The sequence below is a fragment of the Callorhinchus milii genome, unplaced genomic scaffold (assembly GCF_018977255.1).
Source record: "Callorhinchus milii isolate IMCB2004 unplaced genomic scaffold, IMCB_Cmil_1.0 Scaffold1, whole genome shotgun sequence".
NCBI classification, from domain to species: domain Eukaryota; kingdom Metazoa; phylum Chordata; class Chondrichthyes; order Chimaeriformes; family Callorhinchidae; genus Callorhinchus; species Callorhinchus milii.
In genome coordinates, this window is record NW_024704742.1 from 68,558,953 (window position 1) to 68,582,625 (window position 23,673).

Genomic DNA, 23,673 nt, shown 5'->3' on the forward strand with positions numbered 1-23,673 from the left:
AATTTTAGGTTATTGCTATCTCTCCCTACCTTCCTCAAACAGATCCCTCGATTCTGGTTCCTTTTTAGTCCAAGCCTTCACCTCACCCCCTCCCAAACACCAGCAGGAAAATGTGAAGGACAAGGGGTCCACCTAAATAATTGCTGGTTGGGGGGTTCCTGGATTGTTGTCTACTGAGGAGCTCTAGACTTCATTAGTGACCCTGCCATCTCACCTCATCCAGAACTCCCTGGTTTGCAATAAAATAATCATTCTCTTCATTCGGGGGTGGGGGGGGAAACATCCTTAATGTTTCTCACTCACAATCCCAAAGTGGTTGGGTTGTAACACACGTTTACATAAAGTCACAGAGAGCACGGAAACAGGCCATTCAGCCCAAGTAGTCCATGCCGGTGTTTATACTCCATACAAAACCCCCTCCTATTCACCCTCTACAATACCACTCTATTCGCCCACAAAACACACAGTCACTCCACTTTACAGTGAATCCTGTGAAGCGCTTTGATATGTCCTCCTGATGTGAAAGGCGCTTGAACCAAATTTAAGGATTGTTATTAATCCCATCCTCCTCATATATACATCAAGTTTTCTCTTTCGTATTACTTGATCCTCTCTCTCTCTCTCTTCCCCCTTTTAGCGATACATGGAGAGGGGAGTTTAGAAGTGCTTTTACGCTCTACCTAGTGTTATCAGAACGTGGAATGCCTTATGAGAAGTGTTTCTTGAAATTGATACACCGAAAGGGAAACTGATAAACACTTGAAAGAGTAAAAAATTGGTGAGGGAGGGGGTTGAGGAATAGGATTAATGTACAGAGTTGGAAGAGTGACAACAGAGCAGACACGCTGGTCTTAACCACCTCGTGCTGATGCTGCCCTTTGACAACACTCTACCTTTCGCTACACTTAATGGGGTGGAGGGGAGGGCTTCACCCAGGTGGCTATTTCCTCTCTCAGGGAGCAAGGAAATAATTCCAAGAATTAATTTCCACAGCCACATTCCCCCCCCATCTCCCATTTCCTTCTCCCCCACCACCCTCCTAGCAAACCACGAGGGAGGAGTGGAGACGGTGGGTCCCATCACTGGCACTGGTGACGTGTCTGGTCTGGAAGCACGTTGCTCCTCACAGCCTTGTGTCAAAGCTGCCGTCTTTAAGAGGCTCAGTTAACGGTTCCCTTTCTCTTCTTGTCCCTGGAGAACACAACCAGGGGCCGATCGGGTCCCTCCCGCGGGGTCCTCTTCCAGCGAGGAACCCAACCCGCCCGCTATCACCAATTCCTTCGTCTCCGTACCTTATACCAGGGGAGTATCAGCTCAATGCGACGAGTCAAGGTAAAATGTGGTCACCTCCAGCCCACCATAACCCATGGCGATTGGCATTGGTGGTGAGTTCTGGCTTGAGTTTCAGAGGCCAAAAGTGCTTTGGTTTGTACGGTACACAGCACCCTCTCGTCCGTACACAAGTGACTCATGGTAGGGTGGAAGGTGGGCTTCGATGACTGGGCAGACGCTCCGATACGTCGTCCGGCCTCCGCTGCCCTCTTACGCTCCCGGGGGAAACAGACGGGGAAAAAAATTGAAAAGGGAAAATCCATTTCACTTGCGCTCCCCAAGGTCGCTGGGACCAGCGAGAGCTACACTAAGTTATCAGTGGGCCCGAGGCCTCCCTGCTCCGGGTTACTCTGGAGCACGGGTGTATTACACAGCGGGCAAACCTTCCTCACCTCCAGCCACTTGATCAGACATCTGGGACGGTACCGAGAGAGAGAGAGAGAGAGAGAGAGGGGAAATAGATTTAGTACAAAGAACAAAAACAACTTGTATTGATATTGCACCCTATGTAGGATAGCGTCCCCGAGCACTTCACACTGGCCTATAGCTACAGGTGTGAAAGATTTTTGTTAGGTAAGGGTATCAAACGATATGGGGCAAAGGCAGGTAATTGGAGTTGAGCTGGGGGCGCGAGGAGGGTGAGATAGAGGGGTAGAGGGAGGGAGTCCTGGAAGGTTAGGGCTGTACAACAACAACAATAACAACAGCAACCTTACATATCAGGAGGACGTCCCAAGGCGCTGGACAAGTTAGGGTTTGCACTCAAGCTGGGGGTTGGAATCAAGAGGGGTGAAGGGTAGGGGGGAGTGGGGGTGGGAGTGTGGCTGAAGTGGGGGTGGGGTGGGGGCAGTAAAGCTAAAGGCCCGACCTCCGATGGGTCTAAAGGCAGCCAGTGACACCAGCCACATTTGCGACTTACTTTCTGTGGAAAGCATGTTTGCATGGGCAGATCCCAAGCTCATCCTTGGTCTTGAACTCCTCCAAACAAACAGCACAGATCTGCCGGAAGAAAGCACCAAGTCAGCGCCAGTTAGTTGGCTTGGACACAGATTGACGAGAATGGAAGCGGGGGAGGGGCGGGCCACGCTCGGCCCATCGAGCCCGGCAATGGAACAACTCAATCTTAACGATATTTAATCCTTACATCTGACACAGTGTATTTCACATCAAGAGATAGGATTTCCTGTGAAGAGCAGTGATTGTGTAATCTTTTGCCAGTGGTTGCCCAAGGCGATCTTACAATAATCCTTTCATTTGATGCAGTGCCATATCACGTCGTTGAGACATCTCAAAGCGCTTCATAGGATATACTGTCAAGTGGTTGACTGTGTATTTTGTGGGCAAAATGCAGCAGCTAATTGGCACAGCAATGTCCCCAAAACAGTGAGTGAGTGACCAATTTTACTTAGGGGATGGTTGGCCGGGACATTGGGAGAAGCTCCCTTCTCTTTTCAAATAGCGCCATGGTATCTTTAATGCCCACCTGAACAGGCGGAGAGGACCTTGGTTAAATGTCTCATCCAAAGGATGGCACCTCTGACAAAGCAACACATTTCCAAAGACAATTCCTCCCCCCACAAATCCCGACAGGATTGGATCTGGGCTGTGGCTCACAGGCCTGCAGGCTGGATAGGCTGAATACTTCTCTTTGTATTCTTTTCTCTATGATTTTATGGACCCAAACCTTTGTTTAATGTAGTTTATCTTCACTCCCTTGAATAGGGGAGACTTGCTGGAGTTGGTCCAATCTACTCTTAGAGGGTTTGGGAAGTTTGCATTCAGGTGAACTTTCCTGCCTTGTAGGAAAAGAATGGTAAAATTGAGATCAAAATGAGAACGGGAAGCAGGTGAGAATATCGTTTCAGTAAGAGTGGGAAACAATACACTACAAATTTACATTGATCCAGCCCATCACGTCAGAAGGATGTTCTGGGTTCTCTTGCTTGCGAGGCGAGCGCGCTAACCACTATGCTACAAGACTGCAATCCATGCCAATATGGATTCTGAACAGCTGATGTGCACGAGGCTAGATTATCTGATTTCGTTCACATCAAGCCCGCATGGTAGGTTTGTTTGTAGCCTGTTTGGAACCCTGGTTGCATATTTGACACCAAGCTGTCATTCCAGAGATGTGTTTGTGGATGGCAGCCAAAGGCAGAAAGTTCACTTTCCTATAAATAGGAACTGAGCGCATGGTGTGCTGAAAGCCAGGCTGCACCGACCTCAAATCTGACCTCCCACCATCCGTCCACCCTTCCACCCCCACCACATACACACACATGCAGCCCGGTCAAAGCAAATTACATTGGAATGCAAACCCCGAGATGCTTGCCAGTGATTGCCAGCGACTGTGTAGTCTGATGGTATCTGAGAACTGAAGAGCAGTAACATCAGCTCCCACCCACTCTCATGACCACCCCAATTCCCTCCCCTTCTTCACTTTTCCAGACCCTGTGTCAAATTACGACCAAACTCCTCCTTCTCCCAGCATCCCTTCCCTCTCTCCCAATCCTCTCTCATCCTCTCACCATCAACCCTCCAACTAACCCTTCCCTCCACAACCATCTACCTCTCCCCCAAACATCAAGGATTCCCCTATACACCTAGGAACACAGGAATTGTTAGATGAAAAAAGACCAAGGTTCACTTTTTGGAAACCCATCACCATGCTTAAAAATATCCAAATCAGCTGAGATTTCCATGCATCTGACCTACACATGGAAATCCAGAGATAGATTGTTGGAATGGAATGCACTCTCTCTCCCGGAGAAACACATCTTGATTACATAATTCCGCAAAGCATTAGTCACAGGTTGGCAAGAGCCAAGGCTTGGGGTCCCCAGTGTGTGTGTTGGGGTAACTGCTGGAGTCTAACCAGCTAAAACTGCAAAGCTTGTCGTACACATGCTTGCTCTCTACACATAAGAATGTAGGAATTGCTAGACTAAAAAAGACCAAGGTCCATCTAGGTCGCCGTCTACCATCTGGTAGTTGCTTGCTACAATAACAGAGATGTTGAGAGCAATTAATTCTGTATGGATTAGTCTACTATCACAGTGGAAAGCTTCGATTCAAAGTTACCTGGTTCTTCCAAGCCATACTACAACTTACTATATGTCGTGCCTCAAATTACTCCTATGCTGTATCCCAAAATATTATTTTCCAAAAGAAATCTATCTAATTTGTATTTGAATGAATCGACACTTTCTGCTTCCACTGTCTCCCTGGGCAGCCTGTTCCACAGATTAACCACTTACAATTGCAGAGTTACAAAGCCGTGTCTGTGTTGATTCTCAACATGTGACTGCATAGAGGAAGCCTGGAACAGATAGTTAACCCGCGCTGTGTACGACACACGAGCATATGTCAGTCAACGAGAATTAACAACAAAGCTTAAGCATCCCCAAATAAACAGACAAACAACTCAGCAGCGTGCTAAGGACCATTGCAATGGACAATGTGCTGACTGTGGACAGGGCAGCCCCTCATAGGGAATAGGAAGGATTTGATCATCAACTCTGACTGGCTCGTCGGCAGGACTTGGAGGGGCAGAAAGGATTCTTTCCACTCGGCTCTGATTAACTCTGCAAGCCAAAGCTTTAACCCATGGGATAGGTCTAGCTGGTCAAGTAGTGGGTAGCCCAACCGTGCTCTCAATGGCAAGCTATATGGTTTTAGCTGGTTAGTCTCCAGCAATTATCCTAACAAGCACTCTGGGCTCCCCAAGCCTTTGCTCTTGCCAACCCGCACCTAATATTGTCCTGAATGAGGTAAGCAGGGTGCATCCTTTTGGGGAGAGAGTGTGCATTCCATTCCAGACACAGGGAAATTTCCATGTGTAGGTTTCATACATATGTGGAGCTCTCAGTTTAGTGAGGATACTCTTAAGCACGGTGATGGGCTTCTGCATGTGTCAGTCACCAAAACAAAATCAACTCTTCCTACTCTTCATTTCTGACAGACTGACTGATAGACAAATGTACAAGACACACACACAGCTGACTACCACCTCCTCTCTCTCTCTCTGTCTCACACACACAGCCACAGCCCATCTCTGACTCACATAAACATACACTTACAGAATGTTCGTTAGGGTAACTGCTGGAGTCTAACCAACTAAAACTGTATAGCTGCCATTGAGAGCACGGTCAGGCTACCCACTACTTGACCAGCTAGATCTATCCTATGGGGTAAAGCTTTGGCTTGCAGGGTTAATCGGAGCCGAGTGGAAAGAATCCTTACAGAGCCATGCACACTTACAAAGCCATGCACACATACACACTTATAAAGCCACACACACACATGTACAAACAACAACAACAAGATTACATTTGTATAGCGCCTTTCACGTCAGCAGGACGTCCCAAGGTGCTGGACAGCGTACAACATTTCAGACCCGAGCTGGGGTTAGGGGGGAGAGGGGAGGGGAAAGGGGGTGACCAATGGCATGGTCGAGCAGGAGGGTTTTGAGGCGGGACTTGAAGGCGGCTAAGGAGGGGGCGAGGTGGAGTGGTTGGGGGATGGAGTTCCAGAGATTGGGGGCAGAGTGGCTGAAGGCTCTCCCGCCAATGGTGAGGTGGGTGGGTTGGGGGACGTGCAGCAGGCCAGAGCCGGCTGAACGGAGGGAGCGGGCGGGTTGGTAGGGGGTTAGGAGGTCACATAGGTAGGGTGGGGCCAGACTATTGAGGGCCTTGTAGGTGAGGACCAGGATCTTAAACTGGATCCTCTGAAGGATAGGGAGCCAATGCAGTCGGGTGAGAGTGGGGGAGATGGGGTCGGGAGTTTGGTGCGGGAGAGGACACGGGCTGCAGAGTTCTGTATTATCTGCAGCCTGTGGAGGGAGGAGTTGGGAAGGCCGACAAGCAGGGCATTTGCAGAGTCGAGCCTGGAGGTGATGAAGGCATGAACAAAGCCATGCACACGCACACACACTTACAAAACCACACACGCGCACGCACACACACACACTTACAAAGCCACGCACACACACACACTTACAAAGCCACGCGTGTGCACACACACACACTTACAAAGCCACGCACACACACACACTTACAAAGCCACACACGCACACACACACACACACTTACAAAGCCACACACATACACTTACAAAGTCACATATACACACACACACACACTTACAAAGCCACGCAAGTGCACACACACTTACAAAGCCACGCACACACTTACAAGGCCACACACATACACTTACAAACCCACATATACACACACACACAATCACACACAGCTATCACCTCTCACACACAGCTGCCCCCCTCTCTCTCACCACACACATGCCTCCCTTAGGCAGAACATTCCTCTCGCGCTGAAATCATCAAGAAACGTCTGTATAAATAGGCCAGCTCGCCTCTGAACAGACCAAGAAGTAAACACATGGAATGGCTCCATTTACTGCAGTGTCTTTCCTTACCAAACCCAACCAGAGCCAAGAAGCAGACACATGACAACCACACACTCCAGCCCAACTCAGCCCTAGGGCTTATTGAGAAAGATTTTATTTGGCCACACTCAGGGAGATCCTGTGATAGCTTGCCTCAGTTTCCAGCACTCTTGCCTCAAGATTAGCAGGTTGTGGGTTCAGGCCGCATGTCAGAACCTGAACTCACTTAGCTAAGATGACCCTCCAGTGCAGTATGGGGGGGGGCTGCATTGATGGAGATGTTAAACTGAGGTCTCGTCTGTCTGTTCAGATGGATGTTATCAAGATCCCATGACACTATTCGAAAAAAGAACAACAAGCTTGCACTTATATTGCGCTGGCCACACAGAGCAGCGTCTCAGAGCGCTTAACAGTGGCGGAGCCTGACGCCAAGCTGGGGGGGAAGATGGCTGCAAGTACTGTCGAAGAGGAAGGTTTTTAGGTGGGACTTGAAAAAGGGGAGAGAGGGAGCAAGACGGAGGGTCTGAGGGAGACCATTCCTGAGTTTTGGAGCGTAGTCGCTAAAAGCGCGACCTCCAATGGTGGGGTGGAGTGTGCGAGGGATGAGCATGAGGCCGGTGCCAGTTGAGTGGAGTGAGGAGGTCGGAGAGGTAGGGAGGTGCCAGGGAGTGAATGGATTTGAACACGAGAGTGAGGATCTTGAAGTCGATCCGTTTGATGATCCTGGCCAGAACTGGTGAGATGGGGGTAGGCAGTTTTGTCCAGGTCAGTATGCGGGCGGCAGAGTTCTGAATGAACTGGATCTTTTGAATAGTGGAGCTGGGGAGACCAGCGAGGAGTGCGTTTGAGTAATCAACAACAAGAACAACAACTTGCACTTATATAGCGCCCACCACGTAGGGTAGTGTCTCAGAGCGCTTAACAGTGGGGTAGCCTGACTCTGAGCCAGTGGAAGTTGACAAGAAGGGAGTTTCACCCAGTTCTCAGATAAAATTGGTCACTGTTTGAGGAAATTGCTGTGTGCAAATTGGCTACCACTTTTGCCTACAAAGTACAGTTACTACACAGTAAATCTAGTGAAGCACGTTGTGAGTGCTTTTCATGTTAGGAGCACGTCTCAAAGTATTTCACACAGGATATATTGTAAAGTGGAGAGACTGTGTATTTTGTAGGCGAACTCAGTGGACAATTTTCATTCAGTAATGTCCCACAAACAGCTGTGAAGTGAGTGACAAGTTTTGTATCTGTGGGATCGTTGGTTTGGATATGAAGCAGACTGACACCTTTCCCTGCACATATGAAAGAAACCGGCTTCCAAAAGTAAGAGTGAATTCAATACACTCCTGATAACTCGTCACTCCAGAGGAAAAGGGCTCAGTGATGAGTTATCTGGAGTGGCGAGTTAGGCATATGTATAAATACATAAATAAATGCATCCAGGAGATTGCTAGCATGATGACTTAAGGGGTAGAAATAAGTTAAGGGTTGAATTATCAGAAGTTTACGATATAAGAATTTGCCAAAGTTCTGCTTTGTCTCACATTTTCGCCCACAAAATATGCAGTCAATTCACTTTACAGTATAATATGTGAAGCGCTTTGAGGCTCTGACTGACATGATAAGGCACTATGTCAAATGCAAGCAATATTATATTTTTGTCTGGAGCAAATGGTGCTAAGAGGCTAAAGCACAGCGGAGTTTCAGGGTTTCGGGCTTGGTACCAGCCTGAAGGGGTGGGCAGTCCACATAGAGGGGTTGGGGTGGGGGACATGGCAATGGCAAAGCTCATTTGGCTTACAGTGGAATGACTTGGACACAAGTCTGGGATTTAATTGTCCACGTGGGTGAAAGGGAGATGGTTAGAAGCAGGTGTTGGCTTTGAGAAGTTGACTACGGATGTGAATTTGAACTGGTCGTGCTCCAAACTGCAGCAAGCAGTGTCCGCTGACCTTACTCTCACTAGTGAGTGTGTGTGTAGCTTCCAGAATGTGCGTCATTCACGCACATGGAGCCCCACAAATAGCTCAGTCAGTAAGGGGATCTCTCTTCCCTCCTTTAATTCCCTCTTGATATTTAAATCCATGACAAAGGAAACAGTTGCAAGTTCAACAACCCTTCGCTGACCGCCCGGAGGGATCGAGCTCCACCAAATGCTGGGAACCAGACGTAACCGGCCCTAGTTATGAGGCTGCATGGTTGGCATTCCACATCCAACTCCCAGCAAAAGAGAGGCTCTTGAAAACAATAATAATAATAATCCTTGCATTTGTGCCCACAAAATATGCGTCATCTCAAAGCACTTCACAGAATATACCGTAAAGTAAATTGACTGTATATTGTGGGCGAGTGGTTGCACCCGAGTTGGGGGTTGGAATCAAGAGAGGTGGAAAGTTGGGGAAGGGGTGGGAAAATGACTAAAGCGGTCAAAGAGGAAGGTCTTGAGACAGGCATTGAAGGAGGCAAGTGAGGGAGCGAGGCAGAGGGGCTACGTACGGGATGGAGTTCCAGAGGTTGGGGGCAGAATGGCTGAAGGCGTGACTGCAGATGGTGGGATCGGCAGGGAGCGGGACATGGTGCAGGCGGTAAAGGTTTAGTAGGTCGTAGAGGTATGGAGGAGCAATACCGTGGAGGGCTTTAATGATGTAACTAATTTTAATAATGATTTTAAGTTCACCCTTTGAGATGCAGAAGCATGGAAGAGGGAAGGGCACTTTTCAACAATTTGAGGGTAGAGAGGGGTGAGGTGAAGCGGTGATTAAAAGTCAGAGTAAGGTGGAGTTAGGGAGACACTTACCTCATGTAAGTTCAGCTCCTTTACTTTCTCTTTCACAATGACCTGACAAACATAGAGAAAGGCAGCATGTTAGGTTGGTCTCAATGGCATTTCCAGGTCCACGTCAGAGGTATTATTGTACGCCAGTTGCTAAATTTCTCAAAGTGGATACTGTAAAGTGGATTGACTGTATATTTTGTGAGAGAAACACGGCAGCAAATTTGCGCACAGAAATGTCCCACAAACAGTCGTGGATTGAGTGACCAAATTTTTTTTAAAAAGGGTTTATTACGCCTGTAAATGTTATCCTATGTGTAGGGTGCTGTACAAGATACAAGTTGTTGTTGTTCAGTCTCTTACCTGTTTATACGCGTAGAGCTCCTTGTGAGCTTGATGCCGTAACCTGCGCAGACAAGACAAACAAACAGGTTGGTCATCTTCATCCTCACAAGACCGACACAGAGTAAAAGTCCTTCTGTTCTGCATGTCCCTCGTGCCTGCCACTCCACCATTGGCGTCCGAGCTTTCAGCCACTACCCCCCGAGACTCTGCAACTCTTTGCCTCAATCCCTCATCTTTGCCCATCTTCAGATGGCACTTGAAGACCTTCATTTTCGACCGTGCCTACGGTCACCTGCACTATCTCTTCCCAGCTCAGTGTCACTGTTAAGCATTCTGAGACACTACCTTGTGTGAAGAGTGCTGTATAAATGCAAGTTGTTGTTGCTATTGGAAGCTTTGAGACACCGGGTTTGGTCTACAGAATGATAGAATCTTACAGCACAGAAGGAGGCCATTTGGCCTGTGCCGGGTCTTTGAAAGAGCTACCAACTAGTCCAATTCCCTTGCTCTTTCCCCATAACCCTACAAAAGTAGCTTTCCTTCTCAAGTAAATATCCATTTCCCTTTTGAAACTTATTATTGAATCTGTCTCCACTATCCTTTCAGGTAATGCATTCCAGACCATAACAACTCTCCGTGTAAAAACATGTTTCCTCATCTCCCTTCTGGCTCTCTAAATCGGAAGGATTTGGCAACATGAAGCAGAGGACCCTCCCGGCTCCTATAACACAGAGCATTTCGATATCTCAATCCTTTCCCAAATGGACTGAAATGTCCTGATTAATATTAGCAGCTGGCCGACCCACATTAGATTCGGCATATTTTTAATTCTTACAACTGATGTTTTTCGCTCGTCGCCTCGCTCTTATTCTGAAGAAACGAGACAGCAACTCTGCGTGAATCTATGGCAGCTCGGGAATCCCTTCTCCAATGCCAGTCTCGGGAGCCTGGTCTCCTTCCTCCGTCCACCTACTCTTGGATCATCTGATCAATCGATCCCTCAAGGGGACAGCTCAGAGGTAACTGGTGACTGACCTGGAGGTGGAGCTTATCATTAGATATCGGGGAGTCCGGAGAGTGTACTTGTGACTAAATAGGTATACAAACATCCTCAGAACGCTTCATGCTGTCAATGGTATCCTTTCTCTTAAGAAAAACCTGCTGATTGTGACTACACAACACTCTATCAACTCCACCCAACACTCCCTATCCGAGACGAACCCAGTCGATTTGTTGTCATTGTGAGGGGTGAGAGGTATGTAAGTATGAGTGTATGTCTATGTGTGTGTGTGTGTTTGCGTATGTAATAAAAATAATCCTTGCATTTGATATAGTACCTTATCACGTTGTTGAGACATAGGAACAGGAGTAGACCATTTAGCCCCTCAAGCCTGTTGCGCCATTCTATAAGATCACAGCTGATCTGTACCTCAAGTCCAATCACTTGCCCTTTTTCCTATATCCCTTGACACCCTGACCTAACACCCTCAACCTTCTAAGATCAAGGGAATAGAGACCAAGTTTATGCAACGTGTCCACACAATTTAACCCTTTAAGCTCTGTACCATTCTGGTGAATCTGCACTGCACCCCCTCCAGAACTAATATATCCTCCCTGAGGTGTGGTGCCCAAAACTGGACGCAGTTTTCCAGATGGGGTCTGACCAAGGCTCTATATAGTTGAAGCATCATTTCCTCGCCTTTATATTCCAACCCCTTGAGATAAAGACCAACATCCCATCAGCTTTTTTGATAACTGTTTGTACTTGTGAGCTTGCTTTTAGCGATTTGTGTACATGGACACCCAAATCCCTTTACTCTTCCACAGTTCTTAGTTTCTCCCCTATTCACCTTAGTTTCTCATCTCATCTCATAGTTTCTCATCTTTCAGAGACGTCTCAAAGCGCTTCACAGAATACACTGTGAAGTGAATTGACTGTATAGTTTGTGGGTGAAGCGTGCCAGCTAATTGCCCACAGCAGTGTCCCACAAACAATCATGGATTGAGTGACCAAATTATAATTTTTTTTGAAGGGTTTATTGCTTCCAGAAAGTGATCCACCAAACGACTAGCAATTGAATTCCTATGTACTTACTGCTAGGTAAACAGGCGTGTGGAGTAAGGAAACATGCCTAAGGTTTCGGTCTGCCTGGCAATCGATGATCTCAAGTTTCCCCTATGTTCAATGGTCTGACCCCATTCCCCCACTTCTCCCCACTGTGTATGTGTGGTGAGGAGCAGGGGCACTGGCTGATTCTACTAATGGGGGAGGGGCAGCAGGGGTTTGGGAGGGAATTAAAATAATAACAATCCTTACATTTGATACTGCACCTTTCACATCAGGAGGACATCTCAAAGTGCTTCATAGGATTTACTGTGAAGTGCATTGACTATTTCTTGTAGGATGCAAAATACGGGCAGCCCAATTTGCACAGAGCAGTGTCTCACAAACAGCCAGTGAAGTGAAAGACCAATTTTATCTGGGTTATTGTTAGCCACGATCCTGGGAGAGAGAAACTCCCTTCTCTTTTCAAGTAGCGCCATGGGAATCCTTATCATCCACCTGAACAGGCAGACAGATCTCGGTTTAATGTCTCATTCAAAGGATGACACCGTCTCGACAACACAATTCTCACCCCAGCACTGTACTGGAGTACCAGTTAGGAATACGTGCTCAAAGCGCTGATGTAGGGTTTGAACCCACAACCTTCTGACTCAGAGGTGAGAGTGTTACCAACTGAGCCAGGCTGACACCTAATCACTATCGAGTCCTCAAGGCCCCAATTCTTTAGTATGCAACACATGGTACGGTCACAGGCCAACAATTACAAACTTTAGCACAACATGACCACTGTTTACTTTCACCCATCTCGGGAAGCACTGTTGGCCCAAAATAAACAGGTATGAAGGCTGCCTCCAACTTACCTTACGCTCTGGGTAATGTGAGAGGCTATGAGTGCAGTGTGGGCAGTATGAGGAGTGTTTGACTGACACTGACACATTGCAGCATGTAGTCTGAGGCGTTGCCATGAGACCACAACCCACGTGTCAGCCAGGTTCAGTCAGCAGCACTCTCGCCTCCGAGGCAGAAAATCATGGGTTTGAGCCCCAAGTCGGGACTTTGAACTCACACTGGGCTGGATTGTCAGAGGTGCCGTCCTTTTAATGAGACAGCAAACTTAGGTCCTGTTCAGGTGGATCTTAAAGATCCATAAAAGACATTAAAAGACATGGTGCTACTTGAATAGAGAAGGGAGATTCTCTCTCCCGGTGTCCTAGCCAACAATCCCCCAAATAAAGTTGGTCACTCCCTCCGTGGCTGTTTGTGAGACATTGACTGCGCAAATTGGCAGCTGCATTTGCCTTCAAAACACAGTTACTTACACTACACTTCACAGTAAAATCCTGTGAAGTGCTGTGAGACGTCCTCCTGATGTGAAAGGCACTGTATCCAATGGAAGAATTATTATTATAAACATGTGATAAAACAATGGAATAATTACGCTGAATGTGTGTCACGCAGCCTGGCCAACCAAAAGGCTTCGGGATTGAAGAGACAAACGAGTTTCATCATTTAACCCAATTTCCGCTCATACAATTGTTTTATTCTGTGAAACTCATGAACAGGCTGCAATGCCACTTAGCGAGGAGATCACTCTCCAGTAGCTGAATAAAATACTGGAGTCCTCACCTTGCAAGAGAGAGAAACTGGGTTTGATTCCCAGGCGGGGTGAAACCTTAGGCAAATTTCCGTACTCTACGCACCTCTGTTTACTTAGCAGTAAGTAGGTTTAACTTGCAATAAGTCACCCACCAAATACAGTCAACTCACTTTACAATTTGAGACGTCTCAACAATGTGATTAAGTGTTACATCAAATGCAAGGATCATTATTATTATTATTATTAAACCTTTCACTTCACACTGTGGGCTGGTGACTGACCCTGGGTGGGGGAGGAGTGGGTATCGTAAGAAAAAGATAGCAACCTGTCTCATGGCTGAACACCTTTGGCCTCTGTTCTCTCTCCTCTTTGTCGTTCTCGCTCCCCGCAGCTAAATACTTAGCAGTGGTGTTTTATGCGTTACACAAATGTTCGGATCCTTTGGGATATAATAATCCTTGCATTTGATATAGAGCTTTATCATATTGTAGAGACGTCTCAAAGTGCGTCACAGACTATACTGTAAAGTGATTGGGTGACCAAATTATTACATATATATTTTTTGAGGGGATTATTACTCCCAGAAAGTGATCCAACAATCGACTAACGGCCAGGTTCCTACTTACTGCTTGGTAAACAGAGGAGTGTGGAGTGAGGAAACTTGCCTAACGTTTCTCTCTGCCTGGGAACTGAACCAACATCCTTTCGCTTGCGAAGCAATCGCGATAACCAATAGCTATGGGACATTTTTTCTCCCTCCCCCACTGTCCCATCTCCACTCACGTTTAAAGTTAAGAACAGAGAGGTGAAACTGTTTGATCTGCTGCTTTATCATGTTGAAATCTCTCAAAGCTCTTTACACAATAACTTGCTTTGAAATGTGGCGATTGCAACGTGGGCAAACGTGATGGCTAATCAGCACCAGCCAAGGCCCACACAGGTCAATGAGTGGATCAGTCAATTAATGGTCCTCATTACCTTTGTGAAGCACTTTGAAATGTTAATATTAATAATAATAATAATTCTTGCATTTGATATAGCCCCTTATACCGTCGTTGAGACGTCTCAAAGCGCTTCACATAATATACTGTAAAGTGAATTGACTGTATATTTTGTGGGTGAAACATGGCAGCCAATTGCGCACAGCAGCGTCCAACAAACAGTCGTGGATTGAATGACCGAATTGTTAGTTAGTTAGTTAGTTAGTTAGTTAGTTATTTTGGGGTGGGGGAGGGATTATTACCCCAGAAAAGCAATCCACCAATCGACTAACAACCAGTTTCCGATTTACCACTAGATAAACTTGCCTAAGATTTTGCTCAGCCTGGGAATCGAACCCAGGTCCTCTCGCTTGCGAGGCGAGTGCTCTAACCAATATGCTGCAGGACTCCACAAATGTTATCCTGTGTGAAAGATGCAATCAAAGTGCATGTTATTGTTAAGCAATTTTTGTGGGTAAGTCTGGATGATGTAGGATTATTGGCCAGAACACTGGAAGCAATTCCTGTTTGTAGGTTCAAGCCCCACGTCGGGACTTTGAGCACACAATCTCAGATAACACTCCAATGCAATGCTGGGGGTGTAGTGTATCGTTAGAGGTGATGTCCTTCGGATGAATTTGCCTATTCAACTGGATGTCAACGATCCCATGGCACTATTCGAAAAGAGAAGGGAGTGTCTCCCAGCATGGAGTGGTTGGGCCTAATGGCCTCTTTCTGTGCCATGTCATTCTATGTAATTTTCCCGGTTTCCTGGCTGAGATAAAACTGATCACTCACTCCTCGGCTGTTTGTGGGACATTGCTGTGCGCAAAATAAATGCCATATTAGCCTAAAAAATGAACTGTTACTCGACTTTGCTGTAACAATAACAGCATTCATTTAGTGTCCTTCACATGATATAGCATTTCGGAGAGCTTAACAGTGGTGGATCTTGACGCCGAACCATAGGGAGGTTGGAGGTGATCGTAAACATAATCTTGAGGAACGTCTTGAGGCATGATGTGAAACTGGGGAAGGAGGGGGCAAGGCAGTGGGATTGATGGAGAGGTCCAAAGCTTTGGGGTGAAGTGGCTGAAAGCACAGCCACTGCTCGTAGAATGAAAGGGACGAGGGACAAGAAGGAGGCGAAAGCCTGCCGAGTGGAGGCAGCGGGTGGCAGAGGGTTAAGTAACTAGGTCAGAAGATGACAGGGCTTAAAGAAATTTTTAGAATATTTTATTATTATTATTAACAACAACAAAATAACAAACAACAAAACTACATTTGTATAGAAGAGGAGGGTCTTGAGATAGGTCTTGAAGGAGGCAAGGGAGGGGGCGAGGCAGAGGGACTGTGGGATGGAATTCCAGAAGGTGGGGCAGAGTGGCAGAAGGCCCACCTGCCAATGGTGGGGTGGGCAAGGCAGGGGATGTGAAGCAGGCGGAGGGAGTGGGTAGGATGGTAGGGAGTTAGGAGGTCACAGAGGTAAGGGGGAGCAAGACCATAGAGGGCTTTGAAAGTGAGGACCAAGATCTTGAATTGTATCCTCTGTTTGAAGCCAGTGGAGTCGGGTGAGGATGGGGGTGAAGGGTTCACAGAGCCTGGTGCAGAAGAGGACCTGGGCTGCAGAGTTCTGGATGATCTGCAGCCTATGGAGGGAGGAGTTGGTGAGGCCGACAAGCAGGGAGTGTGCGTAGTCGAGCGTGGATATTATGAAAGCATGCATGAGAGTCTCGGTGGCTTGTGATGTCAGACAGTGGCGGAGCCGGGTGATGTTGCGGAGTTGGAGAAAGGCGGAGTGGGTCATGGCACGGGTGTGGGATATGAAAGACAGTTGAGGGTCAAACAGGGCACTGAAGTTCCAGACTGGCTCCGTGAGATGCAGAGTGCATCCATGGATGGTGATGCTGTCAGTGCCTGAGGTGTGGAGGCACTGACGGGAGCCAATCAGGAGAGCCTTGGTCTTATTGACATTCAACTGCAGGAAGTTAGCTCTCATCCAGGACTTGATGTCTGACAGACATTCTGTCAGGACAGCAGTGGTCCTGGAGTCAAGGGTGGAGGCAGAGAGGTAGAGTTGGGTGTCATCTGCATACATGTGGAAGTTGACCCCATGTCTGTGGATGATGTCACCAAGAGGGAGCATATAGGTATTGAAGAGGAGGGGACCAAGGACAGAGCCCTGAGGTACACCGCACATGATGGTGCAGGGGCTACAGGAGAAGCCGTTAATGGTGACAAAGTGGAGACGGTGGGATAGGTAGGATTCGAACCAGGCACGGACAGGTCCGCAAAGATTGAGTTGAGAGGAGAGCTGGTGCAGGAGGATAGAGTGGTCAACAATGTCGAAGGCAGCAAAGAGGTTGAGGAGGACAAGGAGGTAGAGGGAGCCGTGGTCGCAGATGTTCAGAATGTTGTTAGTGACTTTGACCAGGGCCTCTTCTGGGCTGTGGGCAGCACGGAAACCTGATTGAAGAGGTTCAGAGAGGGAATGGCGGGTGAAGAAAGAGTGAAGGTGGGGACATAATGACTTGTTCCAGGGCCTTGGAGAGGAATGGGAGGTTGGAGATGGGGTGAAAGCTAGAGAGTAGGGATGGGTCCAGGGAAGGTTTTTGAGGATGGGGGTGATGACAGCTGTTTTTAGGGGTGTGAATCAATCCACTTTACAATTTTAGGGAGGTGAACAGTGCCAGTGGATAAGGAGAGGTTGATAATGTTGGTTAAATGAGGGGCCAGGAGGTGGAGCTGGGAGGTGAGGAGAGAGGTGGGGATGGGGTCGAGGGAGCAGGTGGTGGGCTTCATTTTTAAAGTGATGAGGTGAGGGAAGAGGGGGAGACAGGGTCGAAGCTGTATAGGGAGGGATGGGTGTGGGCCGGGGCGTGGGGGGGAGGTGGCGAAGGGGTAGAGGTGGACGGGGAGAGACAGCTGAACAAATCGCCTTGATTTTGTAGTCCAACATTTCCAGTGAAATTGGAGGAGAGGGTAGGCTGGGGAGAGGGAAGCTGGGGGGAGGAGGTAGTTAGTGGTGGAGAAGAGGAGCCTGGGATTGTCTTTGGCCTCCAAGATTATCCTGGAATAAAAGGGTGATTTGACGGAGGCGAGGGTGGAGAGGTAAATCTTGATGTGGTGGGGCTTGATTGATTCTCTGTTCCTGAAGACAGCCACACAGACCCCCACCCCTTCTCTCCCCACATCCTCTCTCTCCCTCCATCCCCTATCTGCCTCCATTCCTTCTCTCCCTCTTTCCACTCTCTCCCCCCATCCCCTCTCTGCCCCCATCCCCTCTCTCCTCCTCCCCTCACCTGATCAGGTAGCAGCAGAAGAGCAAGCTGAGGATGAAAACAAAGATAGCTGTCCCGAAGACCACAATGTAGATATTGAGCGGGAGGTTTTGAAACCCTATGTTTGGCATCTTGAAGTTGTCCTTGTTGAGATTCGTGTTCACGGGCAACCTAAAGCAGAGAGAGAGAGAGAGAGAGGTCAGTGTTTGCTCTGGTTGCATGAGCAGTCAGTGCTTGGGTGTCAGCCTGGCTCAGTGGTAGCACTCTCACCTCTGAATCAGAAGGTTGTGGGTTCCAGCCCCACTTCTGAACTTTAAACTCCTATAGTCCAGCCTGACATGCCAATGCAACTGAGACGTTAAAGCAAATTCCCAACTGTGTCTGTTCAGCTGCATGTTAAAGATTCCCCGTGGCACTGTTCAAAAAGAGAAGGGAGTTTTCCCTCTCCCGGTGTCCTGGTCAATATTCCCCCAAATAAATGTAATCATTCACTTCACGCTGGTTTGTGGGACATTATTATGGGCAAAATAGCTGCTTTTTGCAACTCCAATCAGAGAATCCCTCCCCAGAGACTCTCCTTCATTCTTTCCCACTATTAAAGTAATAATCAATAATAATCTAAGAATATACTGTAAAGTGAATGACTGTATACGTTGTGGGTGAAACCCAGCAGCAATTGCGCACAATGGTGTCCCTCAAATAGTTGTGGACTGAGTGACCAAATTTTAATTTTTAAAGTCTGTCCTACCCAGTGTGATTCAGTTGGGCAATACAGTTACACACTAAGAAAATACACAGTCACTACACTTTACAGTAAAATTATGTGAAGTGCTTTGAGAGGTCCACTGTTGCAAAAGTAAGGATCATGATCAATTTTTTGTGGAAAATTGGCTAAAACGTCATCCATTTATACTTATGCCTTGGGTGATTCATACTCAGAACCTCAACTGCAACAACTTGTATTTAGACAGTGCCCTTCACGTGGGGGTAGCGTCTCGGAGCGTTTAAAACTTCCTGCAGCCTCTAAACTAAAGGTGACATCATCCGCAGACATGGGGTTAACTTCCACTGTATGCGGATGACACCCTTTCCTCCTCTACCCTCAACTCCACGACCACCGATGTCCTGACAGTCTGCCTGTCCGACATCGAGTCCTGGACGAGAGACAACTTTCTTCAGCTCAACGTGAGTAAAACTGAGGCCCTCCTGATTGGCTCACGTCAGCGCCTCCGCACCTCAGGCGCTGACACCATCAGCATCCAAGGCTGCACTCTCCACCTCTCAAAGCCGCTCAGGAACCTCGGGGTTCTGTTCGACCCTGAGCTGTCCTTTCTCCCTCATATCTGCGCCACAACAGGCACCGCCTTCCATCACCTCCGGAATATCGCCAGACTACGGCACTACCTCACCCCTCACGCTGCTGAAACCCTGGTCCACGCCTTTATCACCTCAAGGCTGGACTATGGGAACTCTCTCCTCGCCGGCCTTCCCGGCACCTCCCTCCACAAGCTGCAGGTCATTCAGAGCTCTGCAGCTCGTGTACTGTCCCGCACCAGACTTCGCGACCACATCACTCCCACCCTCGCTCGCCTCCACTGGCTCCCCATCCCCCAGAGGATCGAATTCAAGATCCTCATCCTCACCTACAAGGCCATTCACGGCCTCGCTCCCTCCTACCTCTCCAACCTACTATCCCCCTACCTACCTGCCCGTACCCTCCGTTCCTCTGGCTCCGGACTGCTCCACATCCCCCGCCCCAACCGCCCTACCATCGGTGGCCGGGCCTTCAGCCTCTCAGCCCCTAAGCTCTGGAACTCTATCCCGCAGTGCCTTCGCCGCTTCCTCCCTTTCCTCCTTCAAGGCCGGTCTCAAGACCTTGACTGTCGCGTTTCGCCCACAAAATACGCAGTCACTACACTTTACAATATATTCTGTGAAGCGCTTTGAGATGTCTCAAAGATGTGATAAGGCGCTATATCAAATGCAAGGAATTTTATTGTTATGAGAAACGTGGAGATAAGTGCCTCAGAAAGGCAATAAAGAGAACGGAAGTAAGACGGGGTGGAGGGGGTGCGGGGAAATGAGGACGGGGATGGGAGGGAATGGGGGTGGCATTTCCAAAACCTCACCAACTAGGATGCGGTCTGGGTGGTTTATTGCGAACTGTGTCGTGCCAGTGGTCAAACATCGGTGAACAAAGAGCCTGAACAGAAGTCAAATCACAGTCAGTTAGGGTGACGAGAAACTGAGAGAGAGCCTGGCAACAGGCCAGCAGTAATATTCCCGCAAGTCCCACCTTCTCTTCAGCAAGTTCACTGCAATGGCACTTTTGGTTTCAGTGTTACTTATTTTAATAATAAGACTTTAGGTATAAAGCTTTATCACACCATCAAGACTTGGCAAAGAGCTGCACCGCAATTTTTGTAAAGTAATAATCATAATAACAATCCTTGCATTTGATAGAGCACCTTATCACATCCTTGAGGTGTCTCAAAACTCCTCACAGGATACTAGTGTAAACTGCAATGCCTGTGTTTTGTGAGCAAAATGCGGCAGCCAGTTGTGCACAGCAGTGTCTCACAAACTGCCATAGAGTGAGTGACCAATTTTATTTGGGGGATTGTTGGCACCCGGAAAGAGAAATTCCCTTCTCTTTTCGAATAATATTATGGCATCATTAACATCCACCTAAACAGACAGACAAGTCTGTTACTTGGTGTAACACCTCCTCCGAAGGATGTCACCTCCGACAATGCAACACCATCCTAGCACTCCATTTCTCTTTTGGTTCCCCAGTCAGTATCTTATATTTGCGTCCCCTGAGTAGAGAATCTCAAACCAGTGTTAACAGCCTGTTTACCCTTTTATAATTTCAAACACCTGTATTTGGTCCCCTATTAAACATCAATTGAGTGAAAAAGGCCTAACTTATTCAGTCTATTCTATAGCAGTAACCTGCCAGCCCTGATATCAAACCTACGCTGTACTCTTTTCATTGTGCTATATCCTTCTTGTAGTGTGGAGACTAGAATTTAGACACCCATACTCTAAATATGGTCTAACCAAGGTTTTATCTGAATTCAACCTCCTCACAGAAAAATCTTGTGTTGTCCCTGGGTTTATTCAGTGCTATGCGTCATGCCATGCATCACCTTAGGATGTCGTCCTGACGGGAAAGGCGCTATGTAAGAGCAATTTGTTGTTATCATCAATTCCAGACACTGGTGATAAATGACACTTAACCCAACACTGTGTGACATTGTGCAATCTCCTCTCATTCACAGTCGTGTAACCACATGCACTTTGCCCTGTGTTACACACATAGAAACTTGGAAAATTCTCAGCACAGAAGGAGGCTGTTCAGCCCACTTGGTCTGTGCCAACATAACACATTGTTATGGCATTAATCTCTGGGTGAGACATTGGTTGGGCCGAATGGCCTGTTTCCGTGCCGTACAGTCTATTGTCCTTCTTCCCATGTCATTGTGAAATGCTCTGACACGTTATCCTACATGAAGGGCGCCTGTAGAGTCCTGTAGCTTATTGGTTAGAGCACTTGCCTGGCAAACGAGAACCCGGGTTCAGTTCCCAGGTAGGGCGAAACTTTAGGCAAGTTTTCTTACTCTTTCTCTTTAACCGAGCCTTCAGCTCCCCTCTCGACTCTCTTCCCCCTCCTCGCTCCCTCCCTTCCCTCCCCTCACCCTGACCATTTCCCCCCTCCTCGCTCCCTCCCTTCCCTCACCCTGACCATTTCCCCCCTGCTCGGGTCATGACCCAACTGTGCAGCGCCTTGGGACGTCCTCCTGACGTGAAAGGCGCTTTATAAATTGAATCTTGTTGTTGTTGTTACTCAGCATGCCGCTGTTTACCGAGCAGTAAGTAGGAACCCGGTTGTTAGTCAATTGGTGGATCTCTTTCCGGAGGTAATAATCCCTCCAAAAATAAAAACAATTTGGTCACTCAATCCACAACTGTTTGTGGACACTGCTGTGCGTAATTGGCTGCCACGTTTTGCCCACAAAATATAAAGAATACACTTTACAGTATATTCTGTGAAGCGCTTTGAGATGTCTCGACGACATGATAAGGCACTACATCAGATGTAAGGATTATTATTATTACAAATACAAGATGTTGTTACCCCATGTCCCTGAATATTTTTTACTGATCAGGTTCTTATCCAGTCCCCTTCTGAACTATTCTTTTCATCCAGTCTCAATAGCCACTTGTGACGACTCAAACAACTCTCTGAGCGAAGAAATTCCTCCCAAATTCTGTTAATAATCCCGAGACTATGCCCTAGTCGTTGATTCTGCAGTTCAAAACACTCTCCCTCTCTCCAGACACCCGCTTAGGAGAAGCCGAGAACTATGGACATGTCACCTGCAAAATGTTAGATGGATCCCTGGAAAAAGCAGCCTCCAAGGTAGTGAGTAAACTGTCCCACACCCATCACCGTGCTTCGAGAAAATTATAGTGTCAGTGTGCGGGGTAACCCAGTAAACCTCAGTGTCCAAAGTAATGCAGCGTGTCCTGCCTGAAGGGTCCGTGTAAATATAAGCTGTTGTTTTCCTGTATCCCTGAATATTTTTGTTTATCCAGGCCTCTACTCAACTATTATTTTGATCCACTCTCAACAGCCACTTGTGAAGATTTGAGAGTAACTCTCACTGTCCCAGACTAACACAGTACATAAAAACATAAGAATTGTTAGATGAAAGAAAACCAAGGTCCATCCAGTTCGCCTTCCAGCATCCTGCCAGTCGGGTGTACATGTTATGCTCCCAAACTATATCCTGTATCCTGAGGTATTATTTCCTAATAGAAATTTATCAGTGAATCTTGGAATGTCAGTAAGCTTCAGTGTCTGGAGTAACACAGTTATGTCTCTGGGTCCTGGAGTAATGCAATAAGTGCTAGGGCCCACAGTAACACAGTTAGTCAGCACTGAACATTGACAAGATGTTGCTTCAAACAACTTGGCATTGCCAACCCCCCCCCACACACACACTCATCCCTCAACACTACCCCCCTACCTCACACAACAGTCACAGAATCCAGCATATGTTTGCTTGAAGCAGCCTTGTCTCAGGACTCCACAATAAACCTCCTGGTCCCTCCTTTGCTTTCTGTCTACCTCTCTCCATCTCAGGCCGGAATCTGTCACGTCACTTGTTTAACCAGTGTAGACATTCGCTCAGTTCTTTAACTCCTTGAGAGCTGGATTTGCAATGTAACTTTCTAAGACTAGGAAGAATTCCTCTGCCCTCATTTTACTGTACCTGGGCACAGTAGCGATACTCAGGCAAAGATTAGGGCTACGGCAAATGAGAGAGAGAGAAGAGGGAGAGAGAGAGATGCAGAGAATGTCAGGGAGGGAGAGAGAGAGAGAGAAACAGACAGATAGACAGACAGAAAGAAAAAAAGGAAGGAAGGAAAAAAATTGAGTGAGAGAAAAAGGGAAATGTATAAATGCAATTTATTGTTGTTGTTTCTATTGTTAGAGAGGGTCAGAAATAAAGTGAGGGAGAGAGAGAGATAACAAACGGAAAGAGAAAGCGAGAAATAAAGGAAGTGAGAGTGAGAGAGCGAGAAAATTAGTGAGATAGGGAGAGAGAGGATTTCTCACACTCACTGCTGTCGGCTGCTAGTTTGCCTAAGCTGCACGGTTTCTGACACTCAATGTCCACAAACAGCCATGTAGTGAATGACCAACTGTATCTGGGTGATTCTTGGCCACGACACCAGAAGAAATTCCCTTCTCTTTTTTTGAATGGTGCCATGTGATCTAACATTCACCTGAATAGGCGACGGAGCTTTAGTTTAAACACCGGACGAACCTGCCACCACCCCAGCAATCTGTGAGCGCCTGCTGGCTTCCTGCTTGACCTGGCAACCAT

At 47.5% G+C, this 23,673-nt stretch overlaps 1 protein-coding gene across 1 annotated transcript; it reads right to left on the reverse strand.

The window, feature by feature from the left end:
• Window positions 1-597: 597 nt before the first annotated feature.
• On the reverse strand, window positions 598-23,673 carry rnf24 (ring finger protein 24). Its single transcript, XM_007898051.2, has 7 exons — window positions 23,573-23,673; window positions 22,810-22,944; window positions 17,795-17,944; window positions 9,869-9,911; window positions 9,530-9,571; window positions 2,252-2,331; window positions 598-1,746 (listed from the first exon to the last, which is right to left on the reverse strand). Exons 1-7 carry the CDS (start codon window positions 23,671-23,673, stop codon window positions 1,635-1,637), a joined length of 663 nt encoding a protein of 220 aa, XP_007896242.2. The 3' UTR covers window positions 598-1,634.

Bases quoted from the DNA above. Each gene is read 5' to 3' on its own strand.
- rnf24 (XM_007898051.2), bottom strand. From the start codon at position 23,673: ATGGTTGCCAGGTCAAGCAGGAAGCCAGCAGGCGCTCACAGATTGCTG. The intron at 22,945-23,572 runs GTGAATGTTAGA...TGGTTAAACAAG, and splicing joins AAGCTCCGTCGCCTATTCAG to TGACGTGACAGATTCCGGCC. The intron at 9,572-9,868 runs GTAAGAGACTGA...TATGTTTGTCAG, and splicing joins AGCTCTACGCGTATAAACAG to GTCATTGTGAAAGAGAAAGT.